Source organism: Plutella xylostella, chromosome 27 (genome assembly GCF_932276165.1).
Source record: "Plutella xylostella chromosome 27, ilPluXylo3.1, whole genome shotgun sequence".
Lineage (NCBI taxonomy): Eukaryota > Metazoa > Arthropoda > Insecta > Lepidoptera > Plutellidae > Plutella > Plutella xylostella.
Window position 1 is genome coordinate 6076558 of NC_064007.1, and position 20209 is coordinate 6096766.

The window sequence follows — 20209 nt, forward strand, 5'->3', positions numbered from 1 at the left end:
GTAGTGTAATATATAATAAAACCACATTGATCTAATGATCTATACTTATGTAAGTACTTAGAAAAACAATATACTTCTTATTAGCACTATTGAAGATCCTAACAAAAGTGGCATCAGACCAAAGTCAACGTGAGCTGTATTAACGCTATCTGCCAAACTGAGATTTTGGTGTTTTTGTACCTGAAACAAGAATTTATTTAAATATTTACTCTGATACCACAAAAAACGTTAAACACCGTTTAACAAGTGTTTAAATCAAAATTTGACAGATTTTGTAGGCGTTTGACAGCGCTAAACACCTGTTAAATACTGTCTTAAGTTTTTGTGGTAAGGCCCTTAGCCTTTTAAGGGATGGCGACCTTGTTCACCTTGTCACTCACCGTCCTCATAATCCAATCCGTATAGCTCGCGACTCTCGTATACACTCCGGGGTAAGACTCGTTGGCGCAGCTGATGCCCCACGAGACCAGCCCCACCACCACCCCCCCACACACCAGTGGGCCCCCGGAGTCGCCCATACAGGCGTCCCGGCCTGGGGGGAGAGAAGAGCTTGTTAAATATGTATGTTATTTTATAGACCTAAGTAGGTAGGTAAGTAGCCGGTGTGTATCGGTTAGGACCACTTAGAGGTAGCGAGATAGCGTGGTGGACTAGGCCTAAAACCATTCCTCCATTGGAAAGAGAGCGCACTAGCAGTGGGGATGTGATGGGTGGTGATGAGAGATAGAGTTAGGTATCTGAACTCCTGAGGTTTTTTATTCAAATTCGAACACGGTGGCGCATCTCACTCTCACTGCACAGTGCACACTCAGTTCCACGGAAATTAGGCTCATAGAGTATGCTGGGACACCGACCGCGCAGTACCGTACAGATTTAGCAGTGCAGGGCATGCGAGCTATTAATCACGACCGTATGCTGCTAGCCTCCTAGCACGTGGCACAATGCGTGGCAAAGAGCGAGTGCGACGGAAGACTTTTGTCCCATCTTGACTTACGCGTCTTGCGTCCCGTGCTAAACCTTCTGCTATTAATTAAATAGTTAATTACCTCCCCCGGGCATTCCGGCGCAGATCATGGTATCATCAACGTGCAGATGCGTGTGGAGGTACAGAGCGTTGCACGCGCGTCGCTCGATGGTGCGGATCACTGTGTGGCGGAGCGTGATGGACACCGACGAGTTGCAGTTCGGCTGTGGGACATCGACAAAGAGATTAAAACGGGGGTCAAGACAGGGGGCACTCTGTATGACGAAAAACGAAGTTTCGGAACGCTGCGGCGCGGGCCTCGACTCTATATTGCACGACAGCTCTCGTTCGTTAGTTTTTCGTCAGTATAGACCCGCCAGAGACGGACGCACTCATTAGCTACTTCACTATCGCTCGGTCGCCAGCATTAAATCTGTCAGTCTCTTTCTGTCCGTATTTTGTCAAAGCATGCCTGTGCATTAATTAGCAGTCTTGGAATTAATGAAGCAAATAAGGCCACGAAACACTCACTACTCACATCAGTCTGTCCCCATCCGACGGCCATCACCTGCACATCATCGGGCACCACATACCCCTCTGGGGGGATGCTGGCCGGCTGCACCGAGCTGCTCCGGTAGTTGGATACCCTGGACGCCAGCACCACCACAGAGATGTCGTAGGTCTGCGAGAAATTTAATCTGTTAAAGAGGTTATCAATCGGTATTTTAATTTAAATTAAGTATAATATTAATAAAGCTTTTACATGCGAGCTTTTGAAATCGCTGAAGTATTCTATTTGTAACTAACTTAAAGTAATGATAATCATCTTATAAAAGTTAATTTAAGCGCCATCTTAAATAAATAAACAAAGAATATTATATACACTTACTAACTAGATTACTCCTAACACTATTCCAATCAAAAATACCCCTCCGAGACATACCCGACCCAAAGGTACCCATGACACTGGCAGCGTTACCACGCTGCACAGCCAGGGATAGCCTCTGCATCAGGTGTGCCCCGGAAGAAGATACCAGACCACGACTCCTCAAGCGTCTGCCGATTTCTCTTAAGAAGGCCCTGCCCTCTTCTCCCCAAACCCCCATCGTCTCCACAGCCAATAGCACAAATAAATACCGCTGCGTTAGCTGGCTAAATTTGAGTTTTTTAAGCCGAGCAGCGGCTTCAGCAGCGGCACCCGCATTGGCCGCTGTAGACTGCACGTGAGACGGCGCGAGGGTGCAGACCCACATCGCGTCCCAGAGTAAACTGCGGCCCTTTTCCCACGGCACCATGGTGAGTCCATCCGGACCTTTGCCATCAGTACGGGACAACCCTGGTGGCTCCAGAACCGCCGGGACATCCGCAGAGACAAGAGCCCTCCGGACGATGTCATTGATTGCATGGTGCCGTGAGAACCTGCCCGCACTACGCACACAGTGTAACCCGTGACGTCCCGATTGATCCACCCGCGCGACGCAGACACAAACATGTGGTTCCACCACAGTGCAGCCGAGACGCAGAGCCACCGCCACCCGCAAGGGATCGTTGTCTAACAACGTTCCCAAATGTGGCGATGGCAAAGCATGCAGCCACAACCCTGACTCTGGCTGGGAGACCGCCCGCAAACGCGCCAACTCAGGCCCAGTATTGCCCACCATCAGCATGTCCAACTGCAAGCGACACTGCTCCTCGTCCCAATCACGTTGACGCTCAGGCTGCTCCGGTGCAGCACTCCCAGGACACACAGACTGCCCTAACCGCAGGGCCTCTGCCGCGTGAGGAATACTGAACTCATCACCATTAACATGTAAAATGCGAGTGACAAGCCGCAGCACCCCACACGACGACGCCAGAAAAGCCAGCAGTTGAGTGTCCTCCAAGCGCCTTAAACTAGCCCACCATACCTCACAGGAAGCGCCGCTTGGGACCACTGCTCATTAGACATGCTTATGTTGACAATAGCCTCCAGGAGGTCCTTCAACACCTCATCGTACTGCTTGGACTCCTCTATGTAGCCAAACTGGGGCCGTGCGAAGCGAATATGTCAGCCTTGGTATGGATAAACAACCCCGCAAAATAGAATTGAATTGATAGATCGAGAAATTGAAAATTGAAATACCGAAGTTTGAATAACGTAACAGCACCAGTAATGGACACCTTAAGGATTTTTTACAAATGATTTGGCTGTTACTCGCACAGTTTTTGAGTTAGAATATTGAAAGTTGGTATGAATCATAGGAATATCTTGCCGTTTAAGATGAATGTACACTAGCTCGATTTAAACTATTGGTATTTCAGGAAATTGCATATTTGTAAAATATGTCCTAAAACCACAGTAATGGACACCCAACCTCCAGTTATGGACACCCAATGTTGGACAGTGATTTTTTATTGGATAAATGTATAAAATATTGTTTTATGTTTATTTTATTATAATTGTAACGATGATTCGTAATCATAACTGTTTACACAAACAGGCTTGGTTGCCAGTTACACTACGGGAATCATAAAAAACGGAAAATTTAACTTTCTGAAAAAAAAAAGTTTTACAGAAACACCAAAATTTCCAATTCAACATTATAAATTCTGTTCTCCTGCATTTTATTCTGTTACTTGGTATCATTATGTTCCCCCAGTGGAACAGAGGGCAGACACAACAGTTTTTTATCCCAGACTGTTGACAGCAGTCAGCTTTGCATCGGACCACGTGATTCACACTTTCCACATCTCCATACGATCGAGCGCCGCCAGGTCTATTTAGATCGGCCTTGCTTACGCTTGCCTTACGGATCCCATTCGAGAGCCTGTCTCAAGATTGGGTTTTAGTCTCTACGCAGGGTATGGCTATTCCAACTTCATTTGCGGCGTTTTATGTGTGAACCAACAGGATCTTCATGGCAGCTTTTCCTCAGATCTATGTTGGAGATGATCTTGGGCCAGAAAATCTTTAAGTTCCGCCGGGGACAGCGGTTAATGAATACCTGCAGCTTCTGTGTGTCTATGAGTCTTTGTGGTCTACCAGGTGTTGCAAGCGTATAACAGTACCGACTTTAGTAACGTTGGTGATAAATATCTATCACTGTAATGGAGAGGTGTTTTGACTGCCACATGCATCGCAGACATGTAAATGCACCATTGACCGTATCAGTACGGGCACCCACATCTAGGTCAATGCTCTCTCCTGCAACAACACTCTCGTCTCAACCTCTTCCGTTTATATAAATTTTGCTCTTAATTCCTTCTCCTCTCTAAAACCACTTCTTTTCAAATTCTCATGGTATTCTTACCAAGCTTCACTGGTCTATTTGTCACACGATCACTGTCTAATTCTCTATTTCTATTCTCTGTGGGTCTGTAAGTACCTGCACCTGGCTCTCTCGAATGAAACCTTTGTGCTTGTGCCTCTAGGTCTCAACTGCATTCCTAAGCTTGGACCATTTCCCACTATGCTGGTTCACTGCGGGTTGGTGGGTTCACATATTTAGATGTGCTTAACTACTACTTATATTACTAATTTTATTTCATTTTGCTTCTGTGAGCGTGATTTTCTACAACCACAACAGTCGCGTGAATATTTGGATTTTCATGTGCATCTTGAATCAATACTTGTTCTGGAACACTAGAAATAGATGTAGGGGGAACATGTTTGTGTCTCCATAACGCGTGGCTGCAGTGGCCATCATTTACATCCATAATAGCATCTCCCATTTTCTTGGGTGTATATACGTTTTTCATGGACAATGTGAAAAATCCAGTGATGGACACCCAATTATGGACACCTGTACAAGACTGGTATCCTTCATTTTATTCATGTTTTACAAAAACTACCAATATAATTATGAAATTCTAAAGACAATTAAATAAGAAAACACAAAATTACCTTAAAACATTATTTTCGACACGTGTCCATAACTGGATCTACTGAAAATTTGCAAACCAGTAATGAACACCCCCCCTCTGTAATCATTTCCATAAACGTAAGCTGTCCTATTCCTTTGAAAATATGTCGGAAATTTAGTATAGTTTCCATAAAATCAAGAAAGTCAATTTAAAATAAAATAAAACGAAATTACCAACAATATTCTACACTTACCTCTTTAACAATTTCCTTAACAAATCTCCATTTCATTTGTGAACCCCCGTCAAATGAACTTTTTTTCCTCACAATTTTTAATCTAAATGGATGACATAAATAACTTGTTTATATAACAAGGAGGGATGTCTAGGCTTTGAAACTAAGGTGTTGCAATTTTCGCAAAACTATGCATACTCTTATTTTAGACAAAAAAAGTTTGTAAGTGTCCATTACTGGGTACGTGTCCATTACTGGTGCCGTTACGTTAGTATTGTGAAATTTGCAAAATGGCGTCGACAAGTGAAAGTGGAAGAGGTTTTCACTGCTCGTGAGTGTATTTTAATATCATCAACTAAACTTACCTTAGTTATAATGAGTCTATTTTGTGACATTACCCGTTTATTATATAGGTACTTAGGAAATAATGATTGTTTATACGCAAGAAATCAAGTCGATCAACATGAACTGGCCAGAAGTTATGGCTGCTGCCTCTGATCGTCAGAAATGGAAAGCTGTAGTTGCGGCCCTATGCTCCACTAGGAGTTAAAGGACTTAAGAAGAAGAAGATATGCTGATGACCTGCCAGATGATGGTATGTGACTCGTAGTTGATGTAAGTGGCCACCCGGTGCACGGAGCCCCCTTGCGTGGAGTAGGTGGACCCGGCGCGGACCGACAACTTGGTGGCGGGGATCTTGCCGTCTCTGCGGGTGGGTTAACAACAGGTCCAGAACAGGTTTGTTAGATTGTCGGAAACTATAAAAGTTTACGTTTTCTCGCATACAAAGTGGCGCCTCTAGCGGAAACTATCATGCGACTTTTGACTGATAATGTATGCAGATGACAGAAGAAAACGGAAACTTTTATAGTTTTCAAAAATTGCAAAACCTGTACCTACTAGACGGGCAGTTGATTAAAGTGTCTGCATGAAAGTTACAGTGCAACTATAAAGTCCTGAAAACGGAAGTAGATCCGAACTAATTGTTAAATACCGTATTTAATCGATCCATTATATTTATTTAAGGACAAATCCGTTTAAAAGCCATTTTCAATCGGTATTTTATTTTTATGCTTAATTAAATTATATGTAAATAATTTATAAATAAATTTTATGTAAATGTAGGTAGTAGGTACGTAAATATCTGGAAATGACAAAAAGTCTTAGCAAAATTGCACTCTTTATTATTGTCAGAACTTTATAGGGTCGGCACCCATTATCGGCATCGACAGGCACCAAGATTGTTGATGATCAGTAGCATTATACTTAACATCGTGTAATAAAGTAGAAATTTCCATGATTCATGCTGAAGCGGTATTTTTGTTAGTGGCCATATTATCATAGAAAAATCAACTTTATTTCCATGAAGTTAATGTATTATGACATTTCCTGATGCCTGCCGATGCCGAAAGTAGGCGTTGACCCTTAGTTGCACTGTATACTATGAACCTAGTTTGATAATAACCACGGTGTCACTCACTATGGACATCGAAATAGTATTAAACAGACAAATTACGCGCTAATAAAATCTCGATTGTGCTACGAATTTCGTAGCAGCATCAGCTACGAACTTTGTAGCACTCGTGCGTTGAACTCTTTTTAACCGGCTTCAGAAAAGGTTACTTTTTCGATATCTCTTACAGACTTCCGGTCGGTGCCGGTTTTCGAGAAAAAACAAGGACTTAATGTCATTATGTGCTTTGATCCAAAATGAGATCAAATACCGATAATACCTATATATTTTTTAATGCTTAGCCCCAATTGGGCCATACTCGTTTAGATCATAACCAGTCGATCATCAATTACCTATACGTCATCTCCATATTAAATTCTTGACAGATGTGTCGAAAAGTCAACCACTAATCCCTGGTTATGATCTAACCGAGTATAGCGGTATTGTTGAGATACTTAAAAGCACATTATACATACTCGTAATAGAAGCAGTGCGCGGCGGTGAGCGCGTGGCGAGCCGTGAGCAGGACCGCTCCGCTGTGCGGTAAACCCATCAGCAATATCTACAACACAATATTATAAATTATCATGCAATTTCATGACTCAATTATCAATTACTCGAACAATAACTCAAACAGTCGATAACCGTTGGGGTAGACGAGTTCTCGAGTGGAGACCACGAACAGGCAAACGCAGCGTGGGACGCTCTCCTGCCCGCTGGACTGACGACCTTAGGCGGGTAGCCGGTAGTGGTCGGATGAGGAAGGCCGAGGACCGAGTGTTGTGGCGCTCTTTGGAAGAGGCCTATATCCAGCAGTGGATGATTATTGGCTGATGATGATGATGATGATGACTCGAACAGAAGAGAGTACAAGAGAATGGATTGATAAAACTGTGTTCCATTATTTTATGGAAGAAGCCAATGTCACACACAATCTTCCATTCAATCCAAAATGGAATTTCAATCTTTGCCTTGCGTAATCGGGACACCCTGTATAAGGGGGTACATGCCTGAACCATGTAAGGATGCGCGGTGATGGTGGTGGGCTCGCCGCCGACGATCCTCAACTGGAACCGTCTCTGAGTCGGCTTCCTGACAGACACAGAGTCTTCAGACGTCACTGTAGACATTTTCATATATCATTATCAAATCCATCATCACATAAATTGCACTTATTGAGTCGTGAACTCGTGACTTACCATAACAAAATAAGAAACTCAAAATTAGCCACTTCATTGTTAAAAATGAACCCTTTTTCGCTTGTTAGTTTCCTAGTGCTAGTGCGGAATGACATGGTCCGTGACCTACGCGATAGTTTGATTCAGGTCATGACCATCAAAATGTCATGTTAATAAGGATGAAATGTAAGTAAGTGTACTAAGAGCAGGCCCTAGACTAATTTTAATCTCAGATACTAAATAGATACAGATTCTGAACGATTCATCAACTGATTAAAGGTTATAGCTCACTAGAGCCACACAACACCAACTCCGCACCGCCTCGCCTCGTGCCGCTCACTACATCCTCATCCTAATCCTAACTAATATTATTAATGCGAAAGTAACTGTGTTTGTCTGTCTGTTTGTTACTCTTTCACGCCATAATATACATAGGCCTGATAAGTGTTTCTGTTATTCTCTTAGCTAACTATATACTTACTTACTACCACAAAATGTTATTTTTACTCTTAGCCTAAACTTAACACCTTTAAGTTAATAAAGAGCGGTTTCTTCTGGCACAGGTGCTTAGTGCACTTAAAAGGAGATTCCAACCTTGTAATTGATTACCTATGTACCTATGTCTAAAGAAATAAATATTTTTGTATTTTTTGTATTTTTGTATAACTACTAAACGGATTTGAATGAAAGTTGGTATACAGATAGTCTAGACCCTGAGACAGAACATAGGCAACTTTTTATCGCGGTATTCCCACGAGAAAACTTTTTAAGGCGAAGCGAAGCTCGCTGGAACAGCTAGTCATCTATATACGTAGCGTCACTGCCTCGCCTCAGTCGCATGCCCTCCACGTTCGGACGTCGGGTGGACCATTCGGTGAAAACATGCTGCTCGCACGCTTGCCTTTCGTTTAAAGCGCACTGTCCGTAAGTGGTTCACTTGAGTGGTACGCTGGCGCTGCTCCCTCCATTTGTTTAAAGACTACACGAAAATTCCTGGACTGACCGGTCTCCAGTCGTAGACCACGCGGCGGCCACCAGTGGCCAGCGCGGGGCCACTGGTTGACGATTAAATTAAAATTAAAAATCTTTATTCATTAAAACATTTTACAAAGAAAACTTAGCGCCGGGGTCCTGTGCTAAGTCGAGACCTGTATTACAGAGACCCCGTCCCTCCTCTCGGGATCACATTACTATTTTAACGATGCAAGGTCCACTGGTTGACTGCCCGACGTTTATTTGTGATAACGCGGTGTCCACCTGTCGTCAACGAGTGGACGCTGGACCTACATGTGTACCTACTTAATATACCAATGTTTTTTTAACAAAACCACTGTGGTTTTTTTTTAAATAAACGCAGCTATTAACGGCCTTCTTAACTAAAGCTTTGCGAGTGAACTCTAGGGCACAACAAATATTAATTATCTAAAACGTTTCGCATATTTGTACTTTAACACGTTTTAATATAATTTTCAATAAGTAGGCACATAATAATATCATACTTAATAAACCACAGGGTGCTCAAGGAAAGAGTTGTTAAAAATACATTTAATTTCAACATCCTGTAAGTTGTATAATAAAATAACAAAATGCAAAAATTTGGTACTCTCTTTCAATATTAATTTATTCAAAAATTATAAATCAGTTGAAATTTTGAGAATCATCGAACATCATCGGTGCGTCCTTAATAAATATATATTTACATATCAGTTTTTTGAATATATTATCCATACTGAGGCGAGTAGCATCAGACCGAAGTCGACGTGGGCTGCCGCGGCGGAGTTGGGGCTGCGCTTGGGCTGGACCCTGTTTTGGCGTACCTGGAAAGTTTAAAATTATAATAACTAACAAAAATAATTTCTTTGTCGTCTTATTGAAGAATTAAGAGAAGAAACTCTTTAAGGAGCACCGGCCCAAGGCTGTATCTTTCTACTTATATTTAATTATATTCAATTCAATTTTGTTTGTATGGATTTTTGCCGTGTGTGACTAACACGGCTAATTAGGCCAGAGTCACGTGACCAGAGCTCACGGTATTTAAGAGCCATCGGATCGTTACGGTTATTTTAGACTATATATATATATATTTATATATATATACAGTTAAAACCTGAAACTTTAATTATATTACTCACAATATTGTTGATCCAGGCGGTGTAGCTAGCGACGCGCGTGAACACGTGAGGGTAGAAGGGATCGTCGCATCTCCTACTAAATGAGGTCACCCCCACCACCACCCCGTTGTACACCAGGGGACCACCAGAGTCACCGTCGCAAGGACCGGCTCCTGTAGAGGGCAAACTCTTTTCGTTAGCCGAGCTATGACCACTTGACGAGTCTGGAAAACACCCAACATGTGTGGAAACCAATTTTCTCACAAACACTCATGAATCCTGTGACTTCGAAGCGGGTCGGTTTTTCATAAAACCTCAAACGCACTCGTCGTCAATCGTCTGCATAAGTCGGTCCAGCCCGTCGACGAGTCGCATATACATACGAGCTTACCTCCAACACCAAGCAGCCCCGCGCAGAGCATGGAGTCGGGGAGTTCTGGGACCACCTGCCTCCACCGCGCGCCGCAGGTGTCTCGGTCCACCGTGCGCAGCCCCACGTGCCGCAGGCCGCGGGGGTGTGACTTGCTGCCCATCTAAGTTCATGATGTTAAAATAGTATAGAAAGCTGACAGAAATGACTCAGGGGCTCAGTGTAAAGATGGGAATTACCTATATCTGTTTATCGAATGGGATATTAGGTCATTTACCTAGTTACCGATATAATCTGCAAGATGAAGTGTTACTCACATCAGCCAGTCCCCACCCGACAACTACCACAGACGCGTTGTCCGGGACCACATACCCCCCCGGGGGGATGACGGCTGGCTGCACCGAGCTGCTCCGGTAGTTGCTTATACTGGTCGGCAGCACCAACACTGCCACGTCGTTGTCTTTACTCTTCGAATAATTGAAGTCCTCGTGGACCACGGTCTTGGACGTCACATATTCTGAGCCTCCGCGGTCATAGTAGGTGGATCCGATGCGAATGGTAACTAAAGATGCTCTCAAGATAATAGTGCCACCAAAAACTGATAGGTAATGGATTATACTGAAAAGATGTAATAGGTATGGTGTAACTAGATCATTCACTGTATGATTTCTTACAGCAGTGTCGAAGGGTCCATATAACACTATTCCCATCGGCTTCTCTATTAGATGGACTTATTTGATATTTAATATTATAATATGCACCACAGCCGGGACCATCCCTGACCCCGTCAGAGAGATCGACATGAAGGATGACGGCGTGAGACGCAGTCATGGCCATGTTAAGAGGGAAGTATACCTTCGCAATCCTAGACAAATAGGTATTAGGAAAACATTTGCTATCGCTTGTGCATTAGGGATGCCCGATTTTCTAGCTTGAATCGATCTTTTGGATCGTAACTCTGTGAATCGATTCTCTATCTGAATCGATTTAATCGATCTTGAATGATCGTGTCATCAACAGATAATTATTAATAGAATATTTACATAATAATAAAGAAGATTATTTTTATTATTGTTAATGTATTTAAAAGGATAATATAATAATTATAATGTATTTGAATTGATTTCAACAACGGGTGGACTGACCGGTAAAATGGCGGGCGAATCGGGGCAGTTTTGTGAAGTGACTCGGCAGTCTGATAATGAGCTTCAAACCGTAAAGACGTCTCAGAAAGTCAGTCCACCCATTGTTGTTAAAGGTTTGTTTGTATTATTGTACCCTGTGTAATATAGATAAGTGTGAAGTGATAATATACAGTGTATACAAGTGAGTACGTTTTTATTTTTATCCCCTAGCACAGACTAATAACTAGTACCAGGTACAGAAGTCCATCTTCGCAATGGCTATCAAAGAAATATGACTCCATCCCATAAGCAATAAGATCTAATTTAGATCGCGCTCCAACCGCACACGTTTTTATTTACTTACCTACCAATTTATTTTTGAGGGAATATGCGCCTTATTTCACTGGACTACGGTGCATAATAAGTTATACGTGGTTATACGCATTGAAAAAGAAGCCACCTTAGGGTTGCCTCAGCACCACAGACTACAACGTTTACTAAGCAACCGACTGAGTTTGTAAAAAGAATGTCATGATATTAAAACAAAATAATTTGAATTTAGAATACAAAGCTATTCCACGCGCGTGGCGATAATATTGAGATGAAATTGATCATGATGTTCTGTTTTAGTTTAGTTGAGCACGAATCCCACTCAGCTCACATTTTATAATCGATTCATTAATACATTTTGAAGGTAGTTGTGTCTGTTATTTTATACTTTAACGAAAAAAAAATTGCAATAGACTTTGTTCAACATGTAGAAAAAAAGGGTTTGTAGTTCGGATTAATTTCATTTCAAATAAGGAACGTAGAAGAAATCAATAAAATACTTAGATTAGTTTTACCTGTCAGCATCTTTTGGATGCTTACAATTATTATCATTAGTAGGTAGTGTAAACAAAACTCATTATTCAGTTTACTGTGCGGTTTATTTATTTTCTGTTATTTCAGTGAACTTGTCCAAGCATAGCAAGGAGATCTATTCTCCTTCCTGTCCGACGGAGATGGAACGTAGCTCTCCCGATAGAGAATCACGGGCCAATCACCGTTTGGGCAGCCGGGCCAGCCACCGCTCGCGCAGTCGTGTCCGCTGCACCAGCCGTGCCAGCCGCCCGCGCGGCCGCGCCGGCCGTGCCAGCCGCCCGCGCAGCCGCGCCAGTCGCGCCACTCCAAAAGATGAGATGAGGGAGGCAAAAGATGAATCGTTCACGCCAGCTAATATTATTAAACTCTTGGACGCACTGAAGTCTGTTAACCGTTCTGACTCGTTAGACAAATTAGGTAATATGCAGAACACTGTACCGGAATTTGACCCCGCGAGGAAAGAACAGACGATATCTATGTGGCTGCACAAAGTTAACGAGTGCGCTTCCATCTATGGGTGGAGCGAGAAACAGCTAGTACACTTTGCCTTGCCAAAATTACGTGGGGTAGCCCAGAGATGGTACGAGAGGTTATCGTCGGTTCTATTCTCGTGGGATGAATGGCAAAATAAATTGCGTACCGCGTTTCCTTCAGATGAAAATTACGGGCAGATGCTAAGCGATATGCTAGCGAAACGTGCCAGGTTCGGAGATTCACTGGAATCCTATTACTATGATAAGATCGCTTTAATAAATAGGTGCGGCATAGAAGGGAGACGGGCGGTGGAATGCATCTTGCACGGCATAGACGATCGTTCTGTTCGATTGGGTGCAGAGGCAGTTCAGTATGATGAACCTGATAAACTTCTAGCTTACTTGAGGAACGCTAGAAATGTCCGACCTCAAAGTGACCGGAAGCCAGTAAAAGTACAGGCTACGGGCAAGTTACAAGATTTGCAATCCAGACAAGGGCCAAAACCGCCGCGTTGTTTTAATTGCAAACAGGAAGGCCACTCTGTGGCCCAATATACACAGCCTATAAAAAAGTGCAACAACTGCAATACGCTTGGACATGACGCCGAGAATTGTTCTCTAAACAGCCCCAATCAACAGACAAAAGGGTAATGTTCGTCTCTAACAACGATAATCCTGGGGATAAATTTTATAAAACTATTACAATAAATCGTATCCCTGTCGATGCATTCATAGACTTGGGAAGTGAGTGTTGCATGATAAAGTTATCCGAATTTCATAAAATCGACAGTCATATAGACAGTGATGTGGATTTTTAAAACCCTAAGGTATGCGGCACCCAAAGACCTCATAACCAGAGTGTACGTAACTTTAGCTCAGTCAATTATAATATACTGTGCCCCCGTGTGGGGTGGAGCGTCAAAAACAAAACTTCTAGAGCTCGAACGTTCTCAGAGAGCATTACTTAAGGTTATTCACTTCAAACCGTATAGATTTCCTACCACAGAGCTTTATGAGTTCAGCAATGTTCTTACTGTAAGAAAACTCTATATACTGCATACTATTTTAAAATTCCACAAAAGTCTTTATTTCGATCCTAGTATTTTAAACAAAAGAAGAAATGATATTGTAGCCCGTAATATCAGTCGAAATACTGCATTTGCAAGTAGTCAATACTCTGCACAATCTGCATATTTGTACAATAAGATTAATAAAATACTACAAATATACACCTTACTATACACTGAAGTAAAAATAATCGTGACTGTATGGCTGAAATCGCTAAATTACGAGGAAACTGAACTAGTCCTGAAAACAATCACATAACATGTAGAAATTGCGGCTCAACTCCACATATCCACACACACTCACATACACACATACACACACACACACACACACACACACACACACACACCACACCACACGCACTCACTCACTTCATTTACTTTTATCTTCTTATTTTAAAATGTTTAAACCTAAACTTATTAATAAGTAAATAACTTAGTTAACTTAAAATATCAATGCTTGTCTGTAAGAGTTACCTACTTTAGAAGAGCGGGGCTTCCTAATACAAGTTTTTAAAAATACTTAAAAGGATTGCTCCAGTCATGTACACCTAGATTAAGTATGGTTATTGAAATAAAGATTTATTATTATTATATTATATAAAGCTGGATTACCACTGACACACTGACTGACATAGTAGTTCTCCCAGAAGGAGTAATTTTTTGATATAAAAATGTTTTAGGGAAATGTACAGGGTGCTCGGGTGAGTAGAGAAAAAATCCGACATTTTAAAAAAAGTTGTAAAAAAAAAAAATTTTTTTTGTTCCTCTTTTTTGGTGACCATACATTTTTTTATATTTCGAGGGTGTATTAAGAGTGTCCGACAGATTATAAAAAAAATATAAAAAAATAAAAAAACAAAATGGCGGCCGAGTTGCAGTGAAGCAAAGTTTAGGGCGTGTCAGACCCGACTTGAGGTGAATTGATCTCCCGGAAGGGGGGGAGGTGGGGGGATGGTGTTTTTTGTAAACGGTGGGGAACATGATGAAATTTAAGGGAAAATTCCAAAAAATGATTTTTTTTTTATTGCGGGGGGAGGGGAGATTTTTTTATAAAAACGTGTTTTTTCGGGGATTTTCAAAGCATTTTTTTATTGTGTTGGGGGCATTTGACAGGTTTGACTTGTATGGAGCGGTTGTGTAGTTTGACGAGTAGAGTTGCCACGTGAAAGAATTTTCCCCATTTTTAGGGTAAATTTCGAGATTTTCCCCAAAAACATGAAAAGTAGAAATGGCCACTTTTGATTTTAAAATTTGATGCAGTTTTGTCGGAAAGACCCGTACTAATGACATTTGACCATTTTTATTACTTTCGACTGGCAACCCTGCGCGATAGGCGAGATTATATTTTTTCCGATTTTTTTACGTCGACCCAACTTGAGGTGAATTGATCTCCCAGAAGGGAGGCAGATGGGGTGATGATTTTTTTTGGACACGGTCTGATGTATGGTGCAGTTTATGGGAAAATTCCGAAAAGTTGAAAAAACAAAATGGCGGACTGCTTTGGCGGCCATTTTGTAAAAGTGACTTTTTTTCGCGATTTTTGATTGGTTGTTTCACATGTTTAGAGTGGTTGGGGAGATTTGTCTTGTATGGCGCATTTGTGTAGTTTGTTGAGTAGACTATACCAACTAAATAAAATTTCCCCATTTTTAGGGAAAATTTTGAGATTTTCCCCAAAAACCTGAAAAATAGAAATAACCGTTTTGGATTAAAAAAAATGATGCAGTTTAGTAAGAAAGGCTCATACTAATGACATTTGACTATTTTTATCACTTTCGGCTGGCAACCCTGAGAAATACGGGAGATTATATTTTTGAAAAAGTTCGACGTCGATTCAAGTTGAGGTGAATTGATCTCCCAGAAGGGGGGGAGGTGGGGTGATGTTTTTCTTTGTACATGGTTGGATATATGGTGAAATTCATGGGAAAATTCCGAAAACTGCAAAAATCAAAATGGCAGATGAAGTGGCAGCCATTTTGTAAAAGAGAAATTTTACATGTTTTAAGGCTATTTCACCTGTATTGAGTGGTCTGACAGTTTTGACTTGTAGAGCGCGTTTGTGTAGCTGAATGCATTAAGTTTGCTTATGAAATAAAAACTCCCCATTTTTAGGGAAAAAAAACAAAATTTCCCTAAAAACATGGGAATTTTTACATAAATATGCAATTTTATCGTTTTGTGATGGTCTGAGGGGATTCAAATGTATGGCGCGTTTGTGTAGTTAAATGCATAGATTTTTAAGTAATAATAAAAAACTCCCCACTTATAGAAAAAAAAACAAAATTTCTCTAAAAACATGGGAAAATTTACATAAATATGCAATTTTATCACTTTGAGATGGTCTGAGGGGTTTCAAATGTATAGCGTGTTTGTGCAGTTAGATGCACAGATTTTTAATTAATAATAAAAAGTCCCTACTTATAGAAAAAAAAACAAAATTACCCTAAAAACATGGGAAAATTTACATAAATATGCAATTTTATCGTTTTGTGATGGTCTGAGGGGATTCAAATGTATGGCGCGTTTGTGTAGTTAAATGCAAAGATTAATAATTAATAATAAAAACTCCTCACTTATAGGAAAAAAACCAAAATTTCCCTAAAAACATTGGAAAATTTACATAAATATGCAATTTTATCACTTTGAGATGGACTGAGGGATTTCGAATGTATGGCGTGTTTGTGTAATTAAATGCAAACAATTTTAATTTAAAATAAAAACTCCCTACTTATAGGGAAAAAAATCAAATTTTCCCTAAAAACGTAGAAAAAATTACCAACATTAGCAATTTTACCCCGTTGAAGTGGTCAGACAGATTTATGGTATATGGCGCATTTGTGTAGATAAATACAAAGAATTATTTTTTAAAATAAAAACTTCCCACTTGTAGGGAAAAAAACAAAATTTCCCTAAAAACGTACAAAAAATTACCAACATTATCAATTTCACCCCTTTGAAGTGGTCAGACAGATTTGTGGTATATGGCGCATTTGTGTAGATAAATACAAAGAATTATTTTTTTAAATAAAAACTCCCCACTTGTAGGGAAAAAAATCAAAATTTCCCTAATAACGTAGAAAAAATAACCAACATTAGCAATTTCACCCCTTGAAGTGGTCAGACAGAACAATACTATTTAAAAACAATAATATAAATGCTTTAGAATCTGACATTACAAATACACTATCAGATGTGATTGAATGGCTCACCTCAAATAATCTACTAATAAATATTGACAAATCAAATATAATGACATTTAAAAATAATTACAACCCTAAATCAGAATTAGATAATCTTGACATAAAATACAATAATAAAAATATAAATTTAGTTGAATCCACAAAATTTCTAGGTTTGTACATAGACTCACATTTGACATGGAAGAACCACGTAGAAAGGGTTTGCTCTAAAGTTAAATCATTCGCCTACGCTTTACATATGCTTGCAAAAGTGGTCAATCAAAAAGCAGTATTAGCTGCATATTATGCGTATGTGGTCTCTACTCTGAGATATGGTCTTATCTTCTGGGGTAATTCTACAGATAAACATATCGCCTTTAAGGCACAAAAAAGATGCATTAGATCAATCTGTAAATTAAAACCAACAGACACATGCAAAACGCACTTCATACAACTGAAAGTATTAACGTTGCCTTCATTATATATTTTAGAAATAGCACTCTTTGTGAAAGGAAATAGCGATCGTTTTGGAAAATTCAAAAGTAAAAGGTGTGGAAATAAAATCAGCGCTGCCAGCTGCTCAACAGCTCTTTTTAAAAAGAGTGTTTTTGGTATGGCCCCTATAATCTACAATCATTTGCCGAGTTGTATAAGAGAAATCAATGTACTCAATTTGTTCAAAAAATGCTTAACAAAATTTCTTATTAGAAAAGCCTATTACAGCCTAGAAGAATTTCTTCAAGACCATGTGTAATAGTCACGTTCCTTGTAGCTGTGTCAAAAGTTTATATGTATAAATATTTAATTAGGTATATCTTTGACATGCATGCATTCATTGAATTTATCACTGTTTCTTAATTTTAATTTAATTTTTTATTTATGTTTTAATTTTAATCTAATTTATTTTTAATTTTAAAACTTTGCAAACCCTCTTGGGTGGAGTATAGTTAAGCGACTTTCCTTTATTTATCATACACCAAACCAATGTACCTATATTCAGCAAAATAAATGATTTGATTTGATTTGATTTGACAGATTTATGGTTGATGGCGCATTTGTGTAGATAAAAATAAATAGATAAAAATAAAGATAAAATAAACACCCCACTTTTTGGGGAAAAAATATTTTCCCTTAAAACATACAAAATGTAAATCAACTTTACTAAAGTTTAAGTGCAGTTTGAGGCCATAGTCCTTCTACAAGCCATACCAAAATTAAACGAGCCGAGCGCAGCGAGGCATCCGACAAGTAACCCTGCCATAGAGAAAAGAAATCCGAGCGAAGCGAGGCACTACGTATCATAATTATTAATATCAATTAAGAAAAACTACGGCAAAAGTCCCGTTTAACAAGTGGAAAGCCGAGCGAAGCGAGGCAAAACAACCTAGACCTCAATCCAAAACCTAGAGAGCCGAGCGGAGCGAGGCAAAACTACAGAAATCAACAACCGAAAACCCGAAGAGCCGAGCGAAGCGAGGCTACAGCGCAATAAACAGCAAATGCCTATGTTACTGCAAAGCCGAGCGAAGCGAGGTAAAACGATCAAAACTATCATTCCGAGACCTAGAGAGGAGCGGAGCGAAGCGAGGCTAAACTTCTTTAATCACCAACTGCCTGTTTAACCGGAGAGCCGAGCGCAGCGAGGCAAAACAATCCAAGCCATCATACCACAAACTTTGGAGAGCCGAGCGCAGCGAGGCAAAACATTTCAAAACATTATACCACAACTACTAAAGAGCCGAGCGCAGCGAGGCAATACAACTTAAGTATACCCTTATCGTAAAAATATAAGGGCCGAACGAAGCGAGGCAAAAGTATTCAACTCACCAAAACCCAAACCCTGAAGGGCCGAGCGAAGCGAGGCAACAATACTCAAACCCTCATCAACAAAACTTATCTACATTCAGCTCTCGAATGTGGCAAATAATACTAAAGAATCCAATATTTGTATACAAAAGATATCGCCTCGATACTAGGTAAAGTTCATGAAAAAAAAAGTTAATATAGGTAGGTAGTTTCTCTACTAAAAAACTCAGGAGTATAAGTGAATAATCGAACGCTAGAAAAACGCGCGAATGGCGGTGACTCAGATTTATAAGGTGTTATATTATTATTAAAGAACCCAACGTTTGTATACAAAAAGATGTCGGCTACATAAACTACAGGTAAAGGTTATAATGGCTAAAGTTTTGAAGGGAAATCAGTATCAGTTAAAGCCAGTATTTCTTCAATATGATAGGAATATTAATGCGAAGAAAACCACCAGAAAGAGTCGCTGCGTTATTGTAAAGCTGACCGATACTAATACTGAAAAAAAAAACAGTTTTTAAAATAAAAGCAAAAGCATCAATACCCACGTGATAACGAAATTCATACGGAAAATACAGTTTTGAAGGCAAAACTTAAAACAAGAAAAACCAAAATTCATACTGAAAACTGTGCCCCCCCCTGAAACAAAATCATCAGAACCCCTTTTATAACGTAATACATACAGAAAACAGTTATTAATCCAAAACAAAACACAACAAAGAATTGCTACAGTTTGTCCAAGTCAATACCCTGCTGAAACCAAAACTCATAATAAAAACTGTAATCCCACCTGAAACAAAATCATCAGTACCACTTTAATAAAGAAATTCATAGTGAAAACCTTTTTTAAGGCCTAACAAAATGCAAGATAGATTTGCTACGGTATGTTAAAGTAAATACCTAACTGAAACCGAATTTCATAGGTACTATAAACTGTATTCCACCTAAAACAAAATCATCAGTACCCCCCTTAGTAAAGAAATTCATAGTGAAAACAGCTTTGATGGCATAACGAAACGCAAGAAGGATTTGCTACGGTATGGTCAAGTCAATACCCTGCTGAAACTGAAATTCTTACTGAAAACTAATCCCACCTGAAATAAAATCATCAGTACCCCTTTAATAAAGACATTCATAGTGAAAACAGTTTTTAAGGCGTAACAAAACGCAAGAAAGATTTGTTACGATATGTTCAAGTCAATACCCTGCTGAAACCGAACCAAACGCATCATAGCCCCGCGCGGCTGCTTGCAGCCCGCGCCACAACGCAACCTCTAGTTATAATATATAAAGCTGGATTACCACTGACTGACTGACTGACATGATTGTTCTCCCAGAAGGAGCCATTTTTTGATATGAAAATGTTTTAGGGAAATGTACAGGGTGCTCGGGTGAGTAGAGAAAAAATCCGACATTTTAAAAAAAGTTGTAAAAAAAAAAAATTTTTTTTGCTCCTCTTTTTTGGTGACCATACATTTTTTTATATTTTGAGGGTGTGTTTAGAATGTCTGACAGATTATAAAAAAAAATATAAAAAAA

The 20209-nt window shown here is 40.0% G+C and overlaps 2 protein-coding genes across 2 annotated transcripts in view; both read right to left on the reverse strand.

Annotated features, from left to right (window-relative positions):
• Positions 1 to 23: 23 nt before the first annotated feature.
• On the reverse strand, positions 24 to 7939 carry LOC105380753 (trypsin alpha). The gene is made up of 8 exons (XM_048631052.1): positions 7692 to 7939; positions 7503 to 7612; positions 6969 to 7054; positions 5622 to 5745; positions 1503 to 1646; positions 1047 to 1188; positions 381 to 532; positions 24 to 180 (listed from the first exon to the last, which is right to left on the reverse strand). Exons 1-8 carry the CDS (start codon positions 7726 to 7728, stop codon positions 58 to 60), a joined length of 918 nt encoding a protein of 305 aa, XP_048487009.1. The 5' UTR covers positions 7729 to 7939; the 3' UTR covers positions 24 to 57.
• A 1405-nt stretch (positions 7940 to 9344) lies between these two features.
• LOC119691816 (trypsin CFT-1) overlaps positions 9345 to 20209 on the reverse strand; it is a 60173-nt gene continuing 49308 nt past the window's right edge. Inside the window, exons 5-8 of the mRNA XM_038110032.2 lie at positions 10469 to 10769; positions 10173 to 10314; positions 9803 to 9954; positions 9345 to 9487 (exon numbers count right to left, since the gene is read on the reverse strand). Coding sequence (XP_037965960.2) covers positions 9374 to 9487; positions 9803 to 9954; positions 10173 to 10314; positions 10469 to 10769 — 709 coding nt within the window. The 3' untranslated portion in view covers positions 9345 to 9373. The remainder of the gene's footprint in view (positions 9488 to 9802; positions 9955 to 10172; positions 10315 to 10468; positions 10770 to 20209) is intronic.

Excerpts from the sequence above, each read along its gene's own strand:
- LOC105380753 (XM_048631052.1), bottom strand. The coding sequence starts at position 7,728 with ATGAAGTGGCTAATTTTGAGTTTCTTATTTTGTTATG. Across the intron at positions 533-1,046 it reads CGCCGGAATGCCCGGGGGAG|GCCGGGACGCCTGTATGGGC; the intron begins GTAATTAACTAT and ends CTCTCCCCCCAG. Across the intron at positions 181-380 it reads CGGATTGGATTATGAGGACG|GTACAAAAACACCAAAATCT; the intron begins GTGAGTGACAAG and ends TTCTTGTTTCAG.